General features: G+C 42.4%; 1 protein-coding gene across 1 annotated transcript in view; it reads right to left on the reverse strand.

Moving 5' to 3' along the window:
- Positions 1 to 4344: 4344 nt before the first annotated feature.
- The window catches only part of ANTXR1 (anthrax toxin receptor 1), a 169232-nt gene continuing 153605 nt past the window's right edge, over positions 4345 to 19971 (reverse strand). Inside the window, exons 15-18 of the mRNA XM_021707778.1 lie at positions 19075 to 19170; positions 18416 to 18583; positions 7440 to 7520; positions 4345 to 4461 (exon numbers count right to left, since the gene is read on the reverse strand). Of these exons, the coding sequence (XP_021563453.1) occupies positions 4345 to 4461; positions 7440 to 7520; positions 18416 to 18583; positions 19075 to 19170 (462 nt within the window). The remainder of the gene's footprint in view (positions 4462 to 7439; positions 7521 to 18415; positions 18584 to 19074; positions 19171 to 19971) is intronic.

The raw sequence follows: 19971 nt of genomic DNA on the forward strand, positions 1-19971 counted from the left end.
CTTCTGTAACTGCTTGCAGTTAATACAACACTGACTTCTCTTCTCTTCCACACCTTCCATACTCTGAACTCCTGGAAGCCAGAATTTAGTTCTCTTCTAATCGGCATCCCTAGTGCCCACTCCAGAAATGGATTCTTAGTGGGAATGCAATAGGTCTTTGTTTGAGCAAAGGCAGCCATAGCAAGCCTTGGAAACTGGTTGGGGGGTGGGGTGGTGGAGGTGGGGGGAGGCAGAGGGGGAGGAAAAGGGGAAGAAGAAAGAGGAAATGCTGGAAATGTGAAGGAGGGAGGAGAGGAGAGAGAGAGAAATAAAGAGGCAGATGCTTTCTCTGAGGTCTGCTTATGTCACAAGGAGGCTCATCTGTTTTAGAGGGACCAGGCTGTTCCTGCTTCTGCGACAGTAAGGAGACATGGTACCCATGTGACCGGCCTCACGCCCTTATTGGAAACAGCTGCACAAACGGCAGCCCTGGGTCTGGAGCTTGAGGGAGGATTTCACAACCTCTGGGGCTTCACTTCAGATGAGTTTCAAACATTGTTTATGTGCATTTACGTGTGTGTTTCCTTGGGTCTCTTCTGATTGCAAGGAGACCCGGGCTTGCAAAACAAGCTCAGAGTGAGCCTTAGCATTTTGTTCTTGTAGATAGTAATGGAATGTACCAGTCTCCTGATGCCAGATCTGAGAGAAACCAAGGAGCTGAAAACAAAGATGACACCCAACCCCAGTGGGTCCTCTGGGAGCATGCGAAGTGGGGTAGAATTTGAATCAGGGTAAAAGTGACCGGGAGGGCTCAGGCTGGTATGTAGATTGATGGAATTCTATCCAGAAAAGACATATGAGGCAGAGTTCTCTTTTTCTTTTCCATCCACTTTGCCCAAGCAGTAACAGTGACATGGCAGCCAGAATCTAGGTTAACCATCTTCCTGGAAGGAAAGGGACTATTGAAAGCACATGAAGATTGAGATCATCCTTTCCCTTATGCGCATCAGACCCTTAGGGTTTCTAAAAGGAATGTGAAGAGTGGCCCCTTAAGTTGTTTCAAGAAGGAAAGAGAAGATGCTGTGCTCCCTGGTTGAAAAATAGGGAACTTCACCAGCTCATTGGTTCTCAACCCTGAGTGCCCATTGAAATCACCTAGGGAGTGTTTAAAATCCCAGTGCCCAGACCTCATCCCAGAGCAATTAAACAGAACCTTTGAGGAGGGACCTGGGCATCAGTACTTTAAAGCTCTCCAGCTGATCATGATGTGCAATCAAGTTGAAAGTCACTGCTGTCCATGGACTCTGATCACCGAATTCCCTTACATTTCTGTGTTTGAAATTAATAAATTAGAAACAGAACTGCCGGTAGCTGGGAAGAATTTCTCTACTACCGGTTAGGACTTAATATTTAGATTTAAGCTAGACTAGTCTCTCATTGTGTTAACAGGTATTTTATGGTGGAATAAAGAAAAGTAGTGGCTAGATGGTCAAATAAATGTATAAATGTCGACTTAAGTTCCCATGCTCTCACGGTTAGAGGGACCTTGAAGTTCATCTAGTTCCTTATCTTACTGATTCTTAAAGTGTGGTGGTCCCCAAATCAGCAGCATCAGCATCACCCAGAAGCTTGTTAGAAATGCTAATTCCCAAGCCCCACTTCAGAATTCCTGAACCAGAAACTCTGAGGATGGGTTCAGCAAGCTGTGTTTTAACAAACCTTCTAGGCGATTCTGATGCTCAAGTTTGAGGACCGTGGTCTGCTACAGGAATTCTCTAGTGTATCCTGGCCTAGTGTTTTAATCTGTGTAATCCCTGTTTGGTAACACTAGTTACCTGGAACTTTGTGTGGCTAATTCTGTTCATTGGGATGGCACAAGTCACAGTCTATATACACTTCAAAGAATTTAAGATAATGTTCTAGGACTTCTAGTTTAATATACCATATGACTCATAGCTCCAAAAGGAGTCTTTCCCAAATATACACTAAAATACGCATGAAGAGACAGAAAAGGTGACAATTCATATTACCACCAAAAACTGAGACCGAGGGAGTAGAGTACAGGGGAAATTTCTGTGAGAATTTACGTTCTCTTGGAGTAGGGAAACTGTTCTAAATTTGAAACCAAAGGCAGAAATTATAAAGATTTATTGATTTGACTATAAAATGTAGATAACGTCAATATATTTTTTAAAAGTTAAATGATATATTAGGAAAACTTTGGCTATATAATACATAAATAAATATAAATATATACATATATACAGTATATATAATATGTTAGGTCTTAAGTTTCATGAGTGGGCACCATATGCTTAATGCCAGCACAGAGTCTGACACATAGTAGGCACTCAGTCATTTGATTAATATATAAATGAAGATGGGCTAGGAAAAAGATCATATAAAAATAAACACTAAAATATTCAATAGAAAAATGGGCCAAACCATGTACAGGCAATTGACAAATAAGGAAATGAACATATACAAAACTGTTCCACCTCACTAATAATAAAAATGCAAGTTAAATTAGTACCTATCCAATAAGTAAGTTCAATAATGTTGGTGAGCATCTTGAGGAGATGGGCTTTTCATAGATGTGAGGATTAATTTGTGTAATCTTTTGGAGAACAATCTGGCAATATGTACCAATGTTTTAAAATTTTGCATGTCATTTGATTTAGTAGAAAGCTGGACATTTTATCCTGAGAAAACATTCATGAATGTGCGCAGTGATTTGGTTCCAAGGATACTGGCTGCAGTTTCCTTTATAATAATAAATAACCAATAAATGTCCAGAAAAGGAAGATGCACAGTGAAACATGACACAGTCATTAAATTGATGCTATGCAAGGATATGTAATGACATGGAAAGGTTATTCCTTGAATATAGTGAAGTGATAAAAAATAGGTTAGACTTTGAACAATTATCATAATACTATAAGAAAAGGATTGGCAGTAGTGGGAAACTGCTGGGGGTTGGGGGGCGGGATTGGCAGTAGTGGGAATCTGCCAGGGGGGCGGGTACACCTTATCAACAAGGGTACCGGCATAATGAACATTTGTACACCTAACCCTGAATTGTACTCCACATCTTTAAAATTAAAAATTAAAAAAATAGGTTACAAAATGAGATGCATCATGTAATAACCAAGAAAGGACCAAGTTATTAAGTTCTCACAGCTCCTATAATTATTCTTTCTCAGATCAAACATTCTAAATTCCTTCAACCATTTGTTCTTGAAAGATGAGCAAATTTTCTGAACTCAAAGAATAGCTAAGCTATATAGAAAAACTTGGGGACCATTCTGGAAAATATTCATGGAACACAGGTTCTAACTTTCTTTTTCTTTCTTTTTAAAAATTTTTGAGTCGGGGTCTCACTCTGTCATCCAGGTTGGAGTGCAGTGGTGCAGTGACACAATCATGGCTCACTTGCAGTCTTGACCTCCTGGGCTTAGGCGATGCTTCCACCTCAGCCTTCTGAGTAGCTGGGACTACAGGCACATGCTACCATGTTTGGCTAATTTTTTTGACTTTTTTTGTAGAGACAAGGTCTTGCTACGTTGCCCAAGTTGGTCTCAAACTGGTAGACTCAAGCAATCCACCTGGCTTGGCCTCCCAAAAGGCTTTGATGACAAGCATGAGCCACTGCATCTAACCCTTTGCTTAGTATCTGTCAAATATGTTCTCCTTTGGCAATGTTCCCTTTAAAGCATGTTTCTTTTATCTTTATAGGGACACTGGGAATAATGAAAAAATATTATGAAGCTGATAGACGTTCACTAGGTAGAGAGGATGGGAAAGGAATTCCAAGCAGAGAAACTTAGTAAAGGGACAGAGCCACAAAAGATCCTGGCACATTCAGGGCCTGGCAGGCAATTAATTCCATGTCTTCGGAGCCTGTTTAGAGGGGATGAGGGAACCTAGAGTGAGCAGCAGATGAAATGGAAAGACATTCTTTTCTAAATCAACCTAAGGATTTTGGACTTTTCCCTCATTTTTCAAGTCTGAAGCAGAGGTATGGTGTGTTGAGATCTGTGTTTTACGAGGTGCTCTGTGGTGGCTACATCCTGGGAGCATGGAGACACTGCTTAGTGACTTGAACAATCTTAGAATCAGATGTGTTGCCATTCAAGTGGTTTCTTTTGGCACTTTCTCTTTTATGTTGGCCCAGGGATCTCCTGGTGGACCCCAAGAAACAATGGGGCCATGAGCCCACCCCAGGCAGAAAGTGGAAGATGGGTGACGGCAGATGGGAAGCATTCATGTCCCCTACTGCCGTCTCATCATGTCTTTTCCTGATCTGGGACTGGATGGCTCTGAGGAGGTGGGCACCAATCCCAGGAAGGGGCTGTGGCTCTGGGTTCAGGCCTCCCCCAGCCCTGGCTCTGCACTGGGGCTGGAGGCACTCAGGCCTTTCAGCAGCCTCAGAAGCTCTGTTGGTGGGCCTGTGTCTGCATCTGCAGGGCTGGGGTGGAGTAGCTGGGGGAGGGAAGGGGGGATAAAGGAGACAGGAACTGCAGAGAAAGAACTGCCAGGTTTCTGTGAGGTCAACATGTGTTTGAAGCAATTCAGAATGTAACCGAGAATGTAATTAGGTGACTTTTGTTTTTGTTTTGTTTTAAAGGAAAAATTCAGAACCTGTGACTCTTGTTCATGAGCACATGCCTGGATGCAGTCATTTCAAGTTTATGGAAAATGTGGTCAGTCCCATAAATCAGTGCTGAGGAATTCTTACAGAGTCATCACCGTGCAAGCAATGCAGGTCTCTAGTGAGTCTCCTAAAGTCATGCGAAACAAAACAGAATAAGCATGTATACAAAGCTATAATAGTGTCCTCCCTTTCCCTATAATTCTTTCCTGAGTAGCCACTGGCAGCTCTAATTCTGGCTCTGAATTAATATGCGACTTTTCTTGTGTATCTCCATGTGTACATCAAAATGTCTGTGGCTGCCACCATGACAACAAGGACACAACTCTCTGCATGTATTTCTCTCATGTATCTTGTAATTTTAGCAGGATTTCATAAAGAGAGTCCATCTAAAAGTAAACTGGACAATTGTGATTGGTGACAGAGCTGAGAATATGTTCTAATGTATCTACCTAATTCTTAAACTTCCTTGACTTCTAATTTAGTCTTATTTGTGACTGGAGAATAAAAGTTCAAGGTGGTATTGTTTTTCTCAGAAACTTACAGAACATCTTCAGATGTGAATACAAACTGTCATTCAGAATTAGGTGTTCAACTTAGGTGTGATTCATTAGAGAAAATTCCATTGTTCTTGAATTTATATAATCAGCCTTTTGCCCCCAAACAGTGTTGATTCTTCTATCTTACAAATAATAATATTTCTTTCTACTCTTCTCCCCTTCCAAGGGTCTAACACCTGCTGGAAGACAGTAAGCATTTTCCGTGCTCCCTTATTCCCTCACTTCATCCTTGCGGCACTGGTCCTCTGCCACTCACCACTGGCCAGTGTGGCTGAGGACCAGCAGGCCTCCTCCTGAGACTGCCCAAAGCACAGGACTGGTCCCAATTTATTCACTCATTGTACCTATATATCGAGAAGCTTAAGTTCTAGGAAGTTAAATCCAACATATTTCTGTCAAAATCATTTTCAGAAAAGCAGATCCATACTCAAGGTCTTGTTAACAACCAGAATTTTGAAAATTAATATCTTTCTTAGGTTGGTTCAGTTTATGAATTTGTTTCTGCCAGACTGGTCAGTGGAGAGTGGAATGTTACCATATTTTAGTAGAGATGTTTTTCAGCTGCTCTAAAAAAGAAAATAGGATTATACACTGTACCAGCACCGTCTGTCACAAAAAATAGTACTACTGAGCTCTAGTTCAGGTATCTTATTATTTTTTTAATCTTTCTTTGATGAGTCTCATGCATGCTAAAAATTTTCTTCATTTTCCACAGAAACCAGGTGTACAATTTATAAGACCAAACACCTCCCCAAGTACCTACTTTATGTCCTATGTTTATTTCTGTTAACTGTAGAGTTTTAATTTAAAATTTGGTATAGAAATTTGTTCATGTCACAGACAAAATTTCAAATTTCATATGTCACAAGGGTCAAGTCTATTCAGAATTTTTATTGCCTAATTTCACATTTTGACTTGTCTGCTGTTCCAGCCACAGTGTGGAGCAGAAACAGCTAACTGGGCAGTAGCTCACAAAAGCTATGAAATTTTAGACTGTCTCCTCAGCCATAAAACCCCCATTGTCATCAGGTGCAAAGTGAAGGGGTGGCAGGGCCTGTCTACCAGGCTCCGTTCTAGTGTTTCTTAGCTGTGCCATGTTGCCGAGTGAGCTGAGTGAAGACGGAGTAAATTCCATACAAACACACTGCAATATGGCTTGAATTTGCATCAACCATCCATAGACAGCAGAACAGCACAAAGTTAATAACCATAAAAATATCTGCCATTGATTACTCTTATGTGTTCATCAGTGGCCCAAAGGCTTTACAAACATTATCTTCTCCAACCAGACACACAAAGAAGTAGTTACTGTCATCTACTTTACCAAGATGAAGTACAGAGAGGTTAGGTGACTTGCCTGGAGTTAAGGAAGTGAGGTTAAAACCCAAGCCAGCTTGATTTGAAAGTAATTCTAAATTAGACACCTTTATTTTGCTTTTGGGTTAAAGTGCCTGATTCCCAAAGAGGTGGATGGAAAATGCAGGTCGCTGGTGGTTGAGGGATAACTGGTTCCAAGTTTTGTTTTGTAAAACTTGTGGAAGAGAGACCAGCTCTTACACGAAGAAATAGCAGTGGTGGGATTTCAGCAGAATTGAGGCTGTTTCCAGCGCTGTAACTTACTATCTGAATCGTAACAAGTTTTTCAACTTCTCTTGTCTTTTGTTTCCTTATTTACAAAACGAAGGCATGAGCTGCATGGTTTCTAAGGTCTCTGCTGACTCCACCTGTTATAACTTCCCTTAGCTGGAGATACTTGTACCTAGACAAGTCCTCACCAAGGCTAGAAGATCCCCTTATGGTCCTGGACCCTTGGGCCCAACACCTGCTGGAAGATGGTAAGCGTTTTCCGTGTCCCCTTATTCCCTCACCTCATCCTTGCAGCACTGGTCCTCTGCCCCTCACCACTGGCCAGTGTGGCTGAGGACCAGCAGGTCTCCTCCTGGGACTGCCCAAAGTACAGGACTAGTCCCAATTTATTTGCTCATTGTATCTATATACTGAGAAGTTCAAGTTCTAGAAAGTTAAATCCAACATATTTCTCTCAAAATCATTTTTAGAAAAGAAGATCAATACTCAAGGTATTGTTACAACCAGAATTTTGAAAATTAATATCTTTGTCACAACACTAAATAATAGCTGCATTTGTTACTGTAGCCCTGTTCTAGAACTCAAAGTTAGTTTAGATCTACAAAGACAGAGAGAGAGAGAGAGAGAGAGAGAGAGACCATCAATGAATAAATGAATCCTACCGTGTCTCCTGGCTGTGGACGCATCACAGACACACGATCATATCCTTTCCTCAGTAGGACCCACAAGGCATCAAGTTTTCCCTGAAACAAAACATATGAACCAAGATCACATAACAAATCAGACCAGTGACTTGTCACTGTAGGCATATAGAACTTTCCATGCTTCTTTAGTCATTTGAACAACACAGCACAGTCAATATGGTTGTGACAGGATTAGTGACTCTTCAGTCTCTACATTCAAAATTTGGGCTTCATGAAAGTAGGAGGGAAGACACACAAAACAGAGGACTCTGATGCTCTTGAAGGATATACCCCGAGACCTAAGTCCAGCCCCAAATTTGGAAACACACTTCAGTCACTCTTCATACACACTTAACTTTTGTCTTTATCATATTTCTGTGCATATTCTCACACCACAAGTCAATCTTTTCAACTTTCAAATGAAGTTTTTCTTCCTGCTTGGTGCCCCAGGGTTCAAAAATGAAGACAATAATAACAAATTCAGGAAAATTACAAGTGCATTTGTTACTGTAGCCCTGTTCTAGAACTCAAGTGTCGACAGGGCAAGACCAAAGAAAGAGCCTTGGGCTGCAGATCTTTGGCTGTTTGCTGGGCTCACTCAGCAGTTCCAGCTTGCTCAGAAGCCCAGGCTCGAGAGACAAATGACCAAACAATACCGATGACCAAAACCACAAACTTTTTGGGGTTGTATGCAATTGGCTGAAACTGAGAAGAATGAAACTGTCAGTGCCAAGGTCTTCACAGTATAAGATAAAGGGTATCCCTAAAGATGGCTCTTATTCCCTGGAACCTGTGATTATGTTACCTTACACGTCTAAAAGGACTTTGCAGATGTGATTGCATTAAGGATCTTGAGATGGGGAGAGTATCCTGAATTATCTGATGGGCCTAATCTAAATACATGGATCCTTCCCAGACGAAAGCAGGAGGGTCAGAGTCAGAGAAGGAGATATGCTGTTAGAAGCAGAGTCAAAGTGGTTTGATGTTAGAAGGACCCAACAACCCATTGTTGCTGGTTTTGAGGATGGAAGGTGGCCCTAAATCAATTAGTGTGGGAGCCTCTAGAGTCTGGAAAAGACGAGGAAATGAATTCTTGTCTAGAGTCTCCAAAAGGAACACAGCTTGGCTAACACCTTGGTTTTAGCTCAAATAGACCCAGGTTGGGCTTATGACTTCTGGAACTGCAAAATGATAAATTCGTGTTAGGTCTTTAGGTTTGTGGTAATTTGTTATGGCAACAATAAGAAACAAATACAGTCCTTATGGCTTCCGAATATAGTCTCTGTTCATCTCTTTATGGTCTGTCTATAACCACTGGAATGCTGATTTTGTTCATTTCTGTATGCCTTGCCTTTAGGACAGCCCCTGATACCCAATATATATTTGTTCAATGAATAAATGCTCCTGAGTGCTAGATGCCTTTTTTGGTGCCCTCTAATTTAATTGTCCCAGCAGTTTGAAAAGGGGTGAGGAGAGATAATGGAAGGTAAGAGAGATGGAGGAACATTCCCAAGCGTTCAGCTTATAAACTGAAGAATTGTGATTGGAATCCACGTCTGTCTAATTCTAAAGCTCGTATACACTTTCTGCAGATTTTTCCACATGCAGATCTTTGGCTGGAGTGCTTATATTTTGATCTTCTAGAACAGAGTTTTTTAAACTGTGGGTTGTAACCCTTTAAGCTTTCATAAAATCAATTTTGTGTGTTAGGATCAGAATTTGTAACAAATAAAATAGAATAGAAAATATTGATTGCATGTGGTGAGGGTATTATTTTGTGAAAAATTTGTTTCAGTTAAATGTGTATGGATGCCTGTGTGGATATATACTGGACCAAGATGTAAAATTTCCTACTGGGGTCTTAGGCGTGCTTGAAAACCCTGATCTGGAAGAAGTCTTTGAATGACAGTGCTGGAAAGACTGGGGAAGTCCAGAGTGTTCAAGTTCCTTAACATAAAGCCTTTGTAGTGGCAGAGTTAACTTAAGAATCATCTCAAAGACTTCATATTCTGAAATTATTTTCTGGTAGGTTGTATAAACATATAAAAATTGTGTTTTTGAATCGTTATCAACTTTTGTTGGCGTTCTTGTGGGTTAAACTGTGTCTTTCCAAGTGTAGTGTTTCTCATCTCTTTTGGCAAGGAATTTACAAAAGCCTTGAAAAATATTTTGAAATGACTTTAGAATGTTGGATAGAACTGCTGCTGTGTGCAGCATGGTTTTCTGCATTAAGCCATTTCAATCATCAGCTAAATGTTTTCCTTTAAGGTTCTTTTGGATAAGCATTTATATTTCAGGATAGAACCAGGTGGATTTCCTGGATGAATGCCTCTTTTCTTTTCCCTTTTTTGAAGGGGGGCTCCCAGTATTTGGCTTTGTTAAATCAGCCCACCCACAGTGTTCTGTGTGTTAATCACTCAAGCCCTTGACAAATAAGGAGCAATGAGATGGGGTTGAAAGAAGGAAATATGGCTGTTGAAGTATATTAATTAAGAAATTTAAAGCTATACACATAGCAGAAGGGCAGAAAGCACCTAGGTGCATAATACTAGGAGATGGGTTGTCAGCGATGTTTCTTTGTGGCAACAGATCACAGTGTAGTGTGTAAGAACAAAATGACTGACGCCAGACTGCCTGAGTTTGTATCCTGGGCCTCCTCTTCACCAGTTCTGCAGCTTGGATAAGTTGTTTCACCTCCCCAAAATTTACTTTTGTCATCTTTAAAATGGAGATAATAATATTGTCTACTCTATAGACTTATTATGAGGTTTAAAATTAAATATAGAAGTTAGGTGTTTGTCTCATAGAAAGTACTCATTAAATGTTACCTATGATCATGGGTCATTACAATGATTATTTGGAAGGCTCTGGAGAAAGATGGAATTCAGAGTGTAAGAATCCCATAATTTGAACTTTGCAAACATGTATCTGCCCCTCCTCTATTCTGTGCTCCTCCAAGCCCATTTCCCTCCTATCCCCAAGCCACAGTTTTTATTCCTTCTGTCCCAATCACTCCGCCCAAACTGCTCTCTCTAAGGCCACCCATGGCATCCTGATTGCCAAACGCCTTGACACTCACTCCCCTCGGTTCTTCCGAGAGACTCTCTGTCCTGTTTCTGTCTCTGGACACTATCCTTTGGCCTCTGTGCTGCCTCCTCCGCCTGCTCTCTTCTTTCTCTCTAGCCCTTGTCCACTTCTTTTGCTCTCCCCCTCTGCTGATATTTGACATAGTGGCATTCACTTGGCTCTCTTCTGTTCTCACCCCTCAACTGAGTACTCATATCTAGTCCCCACTTCCTGTCTGCTGGTAGCTCACAAATTCTATCTTCAGCTCAGTCCTCTCTTGAGCTCCAGATCTGGGTATCCATTTACCTAACAAATCTTAACTGTCATGTTGACATATCACAGGTATAGAAAACCAAACTTCACAAATGGAACTAACCCGCTTCTTCCCAAACCTGCTCCTCCTTTTGCACACCTTGTCTTGGATCACGGCACCACCATCTACCCAGCTGGGCAAGTCGGGCACCGGGAATCGTTCTAACCTTAGCTTCCTCTACCACCTGCTTATGTCCAACATCGACCGCATCTTGGAATGTTCTTTATTTAACAAATCCCCTTTGCCTCTCCCTGTCCACCCCTGCCCCACAATCTCCACGGCTCCTGCCTCAGCTCAGGCCCTCCTCATCTGTCACTCATTCTGTGAAGTTTCCCGATGGGCCTTTTACAAACCCCATGCCCCCTGTCTTCTCTCCTCCCAATGATTAATAACGAATTTCATTGCTAGCCCAAATGGATACATTGCAGTTAGTACAAAAAGCCATGGAACATCTATCTTAACAGCTGTGTGAATTTGGGCAAACTACCTAACCTCTCTGTGCCTTGATTTTTTTCCATTTGTAAAATGGGAGCTCTAGTGGTTTCTACTTTTGAGGGCTGTTATAAGAAATAAAGGCATTAATGTACGGAAATCTCTTGGAAGAAACTCTGCCTGGATCGCGGTGTGTACTTTATCCAGGTGAGATACTGTCATCAGGCTCTTCTGGCCAAGGTGAGACTAGCTAGTTCTAGCTGTATCCTCAGTGTTCTGAGTTCTGACTATACCACAAATGAACCCAAAGTCCCCAGTCTGTGGCACAGAGAACAATGTGGGTAATTGACATAACCATATGAGAGGGGACACCCCCAAAATTCTGGAATTTAAACTTCAGTCACCTTAAAAGTACTTTCCGTTTGATGTAATACACCTATCAAGATGCTTTTTCGCTGCTCAAAACACTTTTTGAACTCATCAATTTTGATGCCTTTTAGCGCTTCTGCTGGTTTTTTTTTTTTTTTTGTTTCACCTCTTTCACATTGGCAAAATGTTTCCCTTTGAGGAGTTTTCTCATCCAGGGAAGCAAAACAAAGTCCCGTGGAGTGACATCAGGTGAATAGGGAGGGTGGGGCATGGGAATTATACCATTTTTGGTAAAAACAAAAAAACAAAACAAAACAAAAACTACTGAATACTCAGCTTGAGGTGGGCAGGTGCGTTGTCATGGTGGAAGAACGAGTCACCTGTTTGCTACAACTCGAGATGTTTCTTCTGCAAGTCATGATTCAACCTTCTTAAAACTTCCAGATAAAAACACTGGTTGATTGTTTGATCCAGAGGAACAAATTCTGAGTGTAGTACTGCTCATTCTCCAAAAGATAATTCTGGGTTTTTTTAGGGTTCCTCATGTGCATCTTTCTACTCTACTCCTAATCAGGTAATTTTTTTAAGATTAGAAAACACAGTTTATTTGTAAAGTAAATTAGAGAAAGAGAGAGAGAGAGAGAGACAGAGAGAGAGAGAAAGAGGAGATTCGCCACCCCAAGGGAAGGGAGCAGGTAATGTGTTTTTTAAAAAAATTTATAAACTTATTCATTTTGAAATGATAATAAGTCCAGTTTTTTTATGTTCACACAAACAACACAAACTATATTCAGAACTTTTATGGACGATAACTATATTTCCCAAATTAAAACTTAAATGAGAAAAATGGCATCATTTTACACTTTTGCAAATGTCAGGTGCTCACAACCAACTAAGAAGAGGATAAAACATAACTCTCAAAAGTAAAAGTGAAAAGCAACGAAAAGGCTCTTGGAGCCTTGATTTTTTGAATGTGAGCAGAGGTCTGTTATTTAAAGACAGTAGGGAATGGGCTTACTAATTACATCCTTTTGGGTCCAGAACTGCCTCAGGGGATTATTGCAATCAGTCGTAGGCTTTACCTAAAAGTTTGGGAGGAGCCTTCCAAGTTTACTTCACTTTTATTTATCACAGATTTGAGTGTCCGTCATGCATTAGCCTCTCTGACGTTTAAGACACTGGCCCTCACTCCCCAGGCGAAATGCCCAATGAAGAAAGATTTCTCCATAAGCCTCAGAACCCACGAGAGCGGATTAGCTGGCATTTAAAAATAGCTTTCTTTCATGTGAAGTTGATACATTTCAACTATAAAATGAGACATTTACCAATTCCAGGCTTCCAAACTGTGCCTTAGCCTCAGACAATAACTTCCAATCCACAAAGGCAAAGTGGAAGTTTAAAGTTCTATGTGAACTCTAGCTCTGTTTCTTTCTAAACAAAAAGACTGTGCCTGTGTTTAAAGCACCCCGGGGCATCAGTGTTTGTGGTTGAGTTTTTTGGTTTTCTCTCTCTCTGTTTTTTTTGTGGCCAGGCAGCAGCTGTGTCTTTTCTTCTGATTTGTCAGCCTTAGCTAGTTGGAAATTAATAAGAGATTAAGAATTTTTAGAGCAACTCAACTAATAAGGCCACTGTAGGCTGACACCTGACTTTTTACACCTTGAAATACTTGGTAAATAGTGTGACCAGGCTTCCCCTCAAATGAAATAATCTAATGGATACAGTTGGAAACCTTTTGCTATACACACATATATGCACACACACATGTGCATGCAGAGTAAATTTTCTTCTGCTTTTTTCCCCTTCTTTTAGTTTTTCTTTAAGAAAGGTTTCAAATCATTCTATAAAGTAGCCAGAAAGGCACAAAATCTGTTCAAAATCAACAGCACATTCGACTTCACCTGATGCTCCAGTACATCTTATTTGGCTACACAGAGCTTCATCCAGCTCGGTGTCAAGGCTTAATGCTGCTTGGCTCCAAGGTCAAGGTGTTTAAGGCCAAGGATGACAAGTTGGCCTGACAGGAAGTGAACAGAAGACCATCCTGTACCAGGCCCTGCAAGTAGCTCAGGCTAACTCTGCCCCTTCACTGCCTGGCTCTCTTGCAGGGAACAGTGGTCTGCCTGGCATGTCTGAGTCTGGCTTTTGTCCTTCAGCTGTCATTTCTGTCACTTCTCATCATGTTCAGGAGCTACTGGAGAAGGGGGAAAATGGTTTCTCTGAAGGCTGCATACTATAGACCTGAACACAGTTCTGGTTTTAATCTATCTGGTGGCCATATAACTGGGCATGACTTCATTTGTCTGAAATGGTCAGGCCCAATTTAATGAGAAGCATGGAGTGTTGTAAATCCAGGGGGTGAAAACCGAATAAAGGAAAATGCAGGCTAAATATCAGGGAAAATTTCCTGATCATGAGCCTGGAATGAAGAAGAGGGGAGGTGTGGTCGGTGTGGTCAGTGTCTGAAAGTAGATGGGGGCAGTGGGTGGAGAAAAGTCCACCGTAGACCTCTTCCCTCCATGAGTTCCCGCTGGGTTTGCTTGGCAAATGGGTTCACCTGCTTCTCAACTCCACTTCATGAAATGCATGGAAAAAGTGAGTCTAGTGCAATACAGTTCAGCATGTACAGGATTCTGGCTTCTTCCACTGGGGAGCTAAAGTCTTCCTAGTACCTGCTGAAAGTTTTGTGCTAGGTGGATGTGTTTTCCTTGTTTATAGTGGGGATAGAGAGCGAGCAGAGAGCAGAAGAGTCATTCTCCTGCTGCATGCCTCCATCCATTCTTTGTTTTCTCTGTCTTCCCTGCTCCATGCCTTGGAAGCCTTCCTCTGATCAATAGGTAGCACAGGAAGGTGAGAGAGCAGGAAGAAGGAGAGACCGAGGTGTTCGTTCCTGTTTCCGCCCTGCCCCCATACTCTCAGTCATGTCTTCATTCCCACAGAGCAAGGGTCTGCCAATATTTTCTGTATAGGGCCAGAGATAAAGACTTTGGGCTTTGTAGATCAAGAGGCAAAACTGAGGCCTCTACGCTATATGTACATACTACGTATGTACTTATATAACCATTTAAACATATGAAAACCACCTTTTATCTGCAGGTCATGTAAAAACAGGTGGCAGGGTAGATTTAGATTGTCAACTTTTGCTCTATGGCCACAGAAAAGTTGGGTGGTCTCTTTGCCAAGGTTGCAGCTCCCACTGGGATCCAGTAACACCATTTTCCCACTTGCCCTTCAGGTAGGGATGTAACAACTCTTGCTGTTGCTAGTTCCTGGGTGCCTCACCATCCTCGTGGGTTCTCTTAAGCCTGTCCATACGTCTGTTAGTTCAACTCTTGTGAGTATGCTGTTTCCTACCAGGACTGTGACAACTCCAGGGAGAGGGTGCAGGGAAAAGGAGCAGAGTTTATGGTATCACATAAGGCTAAATGTTTTGTCCACGGCCTAGATGTCTGTAGGCATTGTGGCTAGAATGGGGTTCATGAACACTGAAGTTCTGGTAGCACGTCTGCCCTACTTCTCCACAGAGTATACTTTTGAATTCCTTTCTGTGCTTTTATTCTTCTTGTCTGCACCCTTTCTTTTTTTTTTTTGAGTTGGAGTCTCACTCTGTCGCCCAGACTGGAGTGCAGTGGCCGCTCCCGGCCACCACAGCCTCGACCTGCTGGGCTCCGGCGATCCTTCTGCCTCAGCCCTCCAAGTAGCTGGAACTACAGGCGCACGCTACCACACCCTTTCTTCACCTACCCAGCCCTGATACGCCTAAGGTGACTTCTTTTCCTGTCCCCTCCTCAAGGAAATGGCAAGAAGAATGCCACCTTCCTGGACAGAGAGGATCAAAATGATCCATGTGGTCTGACTGGCATGACGCTCTGGGAGTGGTTTCATAATCACATCTCATGCCTTAATATCATGTCTTTAATAAGACATGATAGAATCCCTCCTCTATGCCAGGTACAGTGCTGTTTATTGGGGTTTCAAAGCATAATTGGTGCCTGCAGGGGGTGAAATCTGGTGGTGGGAAGGCTCATAAACATGAGTCATCACACCAACGGGCTATTTATACATTTGCTACCCAGCAGAACGAGCTGAGTCAGTGCTGGCATTGGTTCCACCTGGCAAGAGGAACGTTCATGCTTCTCATGTCCTTATGTGCTTAACAAGTCCACCAGCATCCTAGGTCTTTTCCATCTGGCCTTTTAGGTGATGCCATGATGTTCAGATTACCAACCACTTAACATTAATCTAGCGGTTGAGTTTGTGGTAAAAATGGACCCAATGTGAAATCTGATGTGGGTCTCCTTGCTGAGACTCGTGGCAAATCATGGTGGTATGATCATGGCCTCTTTGTCTATTTTAATAATCCAGGTACCACTGTTCCTGCCCTCCAAGAACCTCCTATGGAATGATGGCTGGAACATTTGGTGGCAACTTCTTAACTGAGTTTGTTAAAGTCAAGATAATTAGGCCTACTTCCAGAGTTTCTGATCTATTAGAACTTGGGTGGTCCCCGAGAATGTGCACTTCTAACAAGTTCTTGGGTTATGCTACCCATTGAGAGCCATGAGTTTAACACAATGACTAAGGAGGAAGCTCAAGAGCCAGGACTGTGGATGCAGTGGTAATTGAGCCAGCAAATGAGTATCGCTTAGGGAGCTTGGATGTGAAAATTGAAAAGGCAGACAGACACTGCAGATAAAATGTTTCACTTGATGAGGAAAAAGTGGGCAAGGTGTGAGAGCCAGTGTGTTTTGGAGGTCTTCTGTGAGACTTGGAGTCACCAGGCCTTGAAATCTGTATTTTTTACAGCACTCCCAGGTGATTCTGAAACAGCTAGGTTAGAGAGCCTCTGTATATTCAGTATCTGGCAGTGCCTGGCACATAATAGGTGCATGACAAATGCTCATTGAGTTGATACTAATTCCAAGTGGGTGTTGGAAATGCTTTTAGATTTCTAAATGTATTTGTCCATATCCTTATTTGTTTTATAAAACTTAGTCCTAAAGCACCAGTTAATAAAGCAATAACATGTTCTCAAGCAGATACTGGTTCTCCAGCATAATCTCAACATCCAAGATTACAGAAATGAAAACCTGGCTATAACCAAAGATGTTTGTTAGTCACAAGGTACAGATTCCTGAAAGCAACATAGAAAATCCCCTTTCTTCTTCATCTCTGAGAATCTCCTTGGCTCCTTCCTGTCTGCACATGTATGCACGCCACTGCATGTTCCCCATTAGAAAATAATTAGAAGCAAACAGCTGTTAGTCAAACAAGCAGCACTTTGCCCACATCTTTCCAGAGTTCAATCCATTGCCCCAGGGAAGCTTATCTTAAAAAAGAATCTCACTACTTAAAACATGACAAACCCAAATGGAAATGCACTACAGTTCAGGTGAGCCTGAGTTAGCTTGGCTGAAAATATGGACAACCAAGAAAGTTTCACTACACTGTTTGAACCAGTATTTCTTTTCATTTTGTAGGAGAAGAGCTGCTCCAAAATTAGCAAATAACTCAGTGAATGAAGACAGTTATCTTTGTCACCATTGACAGAAGGTTAAGGCTCTGTGTGTGTGTGTGTATGTGTGTGTGTGTGTGTGTGTGTGTATGTGTGTGTGTGTGCAGGTATATGGGATGGTGATGGGAGCTGGCTGTGTGTGTATGTGTGTGCATGTGTATGGAGTGGTGACAGGAGCTGGCTGTGTGCGTGTGTGTGTGTGCATGTGTAAGGAGTGGTAATGGGAGCTGGCTGTGTGTGTGTGTGTGTACGCATGTGTATTGGATGGTGATGGGAGCTGGCTGCGTGTGTGTTCATGCATATAGAGTGGTGACAGGAGCTGGCTGTGTGCATGTGTGCATGTGTGTAAGGGGTGGGGATGGAAGTTGGCTCTTATATTGAGTCTTTCACTTGGCCCAGTTTTGTTTGCAGCATGGATCTGAGGCTGTAGCCCTGAGTTGGGACTTTGGGTTCCAGACCTCAGCAGACCAAGGACTTGGCCAATCTCAGTTTTCTCCTGTATGAGATGAGAGAGAGAGAGAGAGAGAGAGAGAGAGGATGGATTATGTCTAGAATCTCTTCGGCTACAATTTTCTAGTGCTCTCTGACACTGGCATAGTGCAGATGTTTATGGACAAGATTAAAGAACAAGGATTTTTGATGAAATCTCATGAATCCAAAGACAGTTGCACTTAAGAGGAATACAAAAGAGGCCTTCAAGAAGCATCAACTGCCTCCTATGACTTGCAATTCAGGATTTTAAGTTCTGGAGCTGTAGGAGAAAGAGAGATGGTAGAGAAAAGGGGGGATTTGCTTGCAATCAGGAAGAGTGAGTCCTAAATCCATGGCTGGTGCAATTCACCAGTGTGCTCTGGTACACTGGCAAGAGTCTTGCATAAAAGGGAATAGGCTTATGTTATGGCAAGAGGATAGAGTAACATCAAGGAGAATGCCGACATTTTTGTTAGGTAGCGGACCGTCTACTCCTTGAAGCTGTGAGATCTATAGTGACCCTAAGGAGTTATTACTCAAGTCGCTTGGCTTATAGTCCACGTTAATTCTACTGCTTTGTCACAGTAGAAATTCTAGTTTCCAACCTTGATAATGTGGAAATTAAGAAAAGTAATTACTTGCACTTCTAAGTCTATAATTTAAAAAAACTGTTCCCTTGGGATGCGAATGGATTTTGGTTTGGGATTTTTATCACACCAAAATATTCTTATTCTTACTATGTAAGTGTTTTATCAAGACTAATGATGGCTTTTTGAGTAGAAAGAGACACACCTTGATCGGAGAGTACCACTTCCGAGGGGAAGAGGGCCGACGCATGTTGTTGTTGAGATTTCGAGGTTCAGGGAATTCGTATTCCTGCTCTGGCATCTTGACTCTTGCATTCTTTGCCTTTTCTAACTTAGCACCTTCTTCTGTGGAGCCTTTTTCTCCCCAACGAACCTAAAATAAATGAAAAATGATGGAACAAAATGACAGAATAAAATATGTTGTTCCTTGAAAATGGGAATCACAAATCCATATGTGAAGTACAATATAAGGGCTAACTGACCCTCAATTCCGTTGGGTTTTGAGGGCCAGGAAAGAGGGAAAGTACGGAAAAGGGAAAGGCAGGAGATGAGAGAGCAAGTCATGGGGTTGGGAATAAGAAGGAGAATTGTTCTGGCAGTGTGGGCGGCATGGGTAATGGCCTCGTAGGCCCGGGTATGAACTTGGGATTTTACTCCAATATGAAAAGAAACCAGGGGAGGTTTGAGCAGATGTGTGACCTGCTCTGATTCACAGTGGGCAAGTACACAGTTAAAGGCTGTACCTCTTATCTTTCTTTCTGCCTTACATCCCTGCCAGACTTCCATGAGTTTTCACCAATTTGCTCTGTGTTTTCCCCATGGCATTGTCAACATAGGTAAGTGTATATTAAGCTGTCCTCCTACCTCCATCCTTTTAATGCCGCCAACGCCTCTCCCACCATAATAAGAAGCATCTACCGTAGGCCACTTTTTCTTGGGCAGACCATCATCATCTTCTTCCTGCAAACAGATTGTGACACATGAAGGAAGCAAGCACCACTGCTGGGTGGATGGACATGTCCACGATGGCAAAGTGGGTAGGAGTAGAGCTTGTAGAGTCAGACCGCTTGGGTTAAATCCCATTGCTACTGCTTCCTGGGACCGTGGGCAAGTCACTTGCCCCTCCTGAGCTAATTTTCTGTCTGCAAAGTGGGAATGAAAGCAGTACTACCCGCTAAGTTTGTGGCACAATTCTGGGACATGTTCTCTTCTGCATCTCTATTTCTTTGTGGGGGATCTCATCCAATTCCACTATGTGCTGGTAACTTCAGCCCTGACTCCTCTGAACTCCAACAGCTGACTTGACATTCACATGTATGGGGGGGGCTGATAAATATCTTAACAATACCACGACAAAAAGAAGTCCTGATTTCCCCACCCCAAACTTGTTGTTCCTCGTGTAGTCTTCCTCACCATCTGAAAGCCACTCTCTTTTTCCCACTGTCTTTCCCCCACTCATCCCAATTTGCCAACAAGTTCTGTTGATCCTCCTTAAAGGTTGAAAACCTGTTGACTTCTCCACCTCCACCTCCTCTACCACCACCCTGAACCCAAGTCCCCATGTGCTTTCTCCTGGACACTCTGGGATCTTCCTTACTGGCCTCCCTGCTTCCCTCGGACCCACCTACAATCCATTCTCCCCAAAGCAGCAGAATAAGCTCAAACTCCGACTCTGCCGTATGTGTTCTGGCCTTTGCTCATCTCTCGTGTCTTCTTCCTTACCACTCTCCCCTCCCCACTGAGCTCCAGCTTGCTTGCCCT

The sequence above is a fragment of the Carlito syrichta genome, unplaced genomic scaffold (genome assembly GCF_000164805.1).
Source record: "Carlito syrichta isolate Samal-C Ts95f unplaced genomic scaffold, Tarsius_syrichta-2.0.1 Scaffold124511, whole genome shotgun sequence".
Taxonomy (NCBI): Eukaryota; Metazoa; Chordata; class Mammalia; order Primates; family Tarsiidae; genus Carlito; species Carlito syrichta.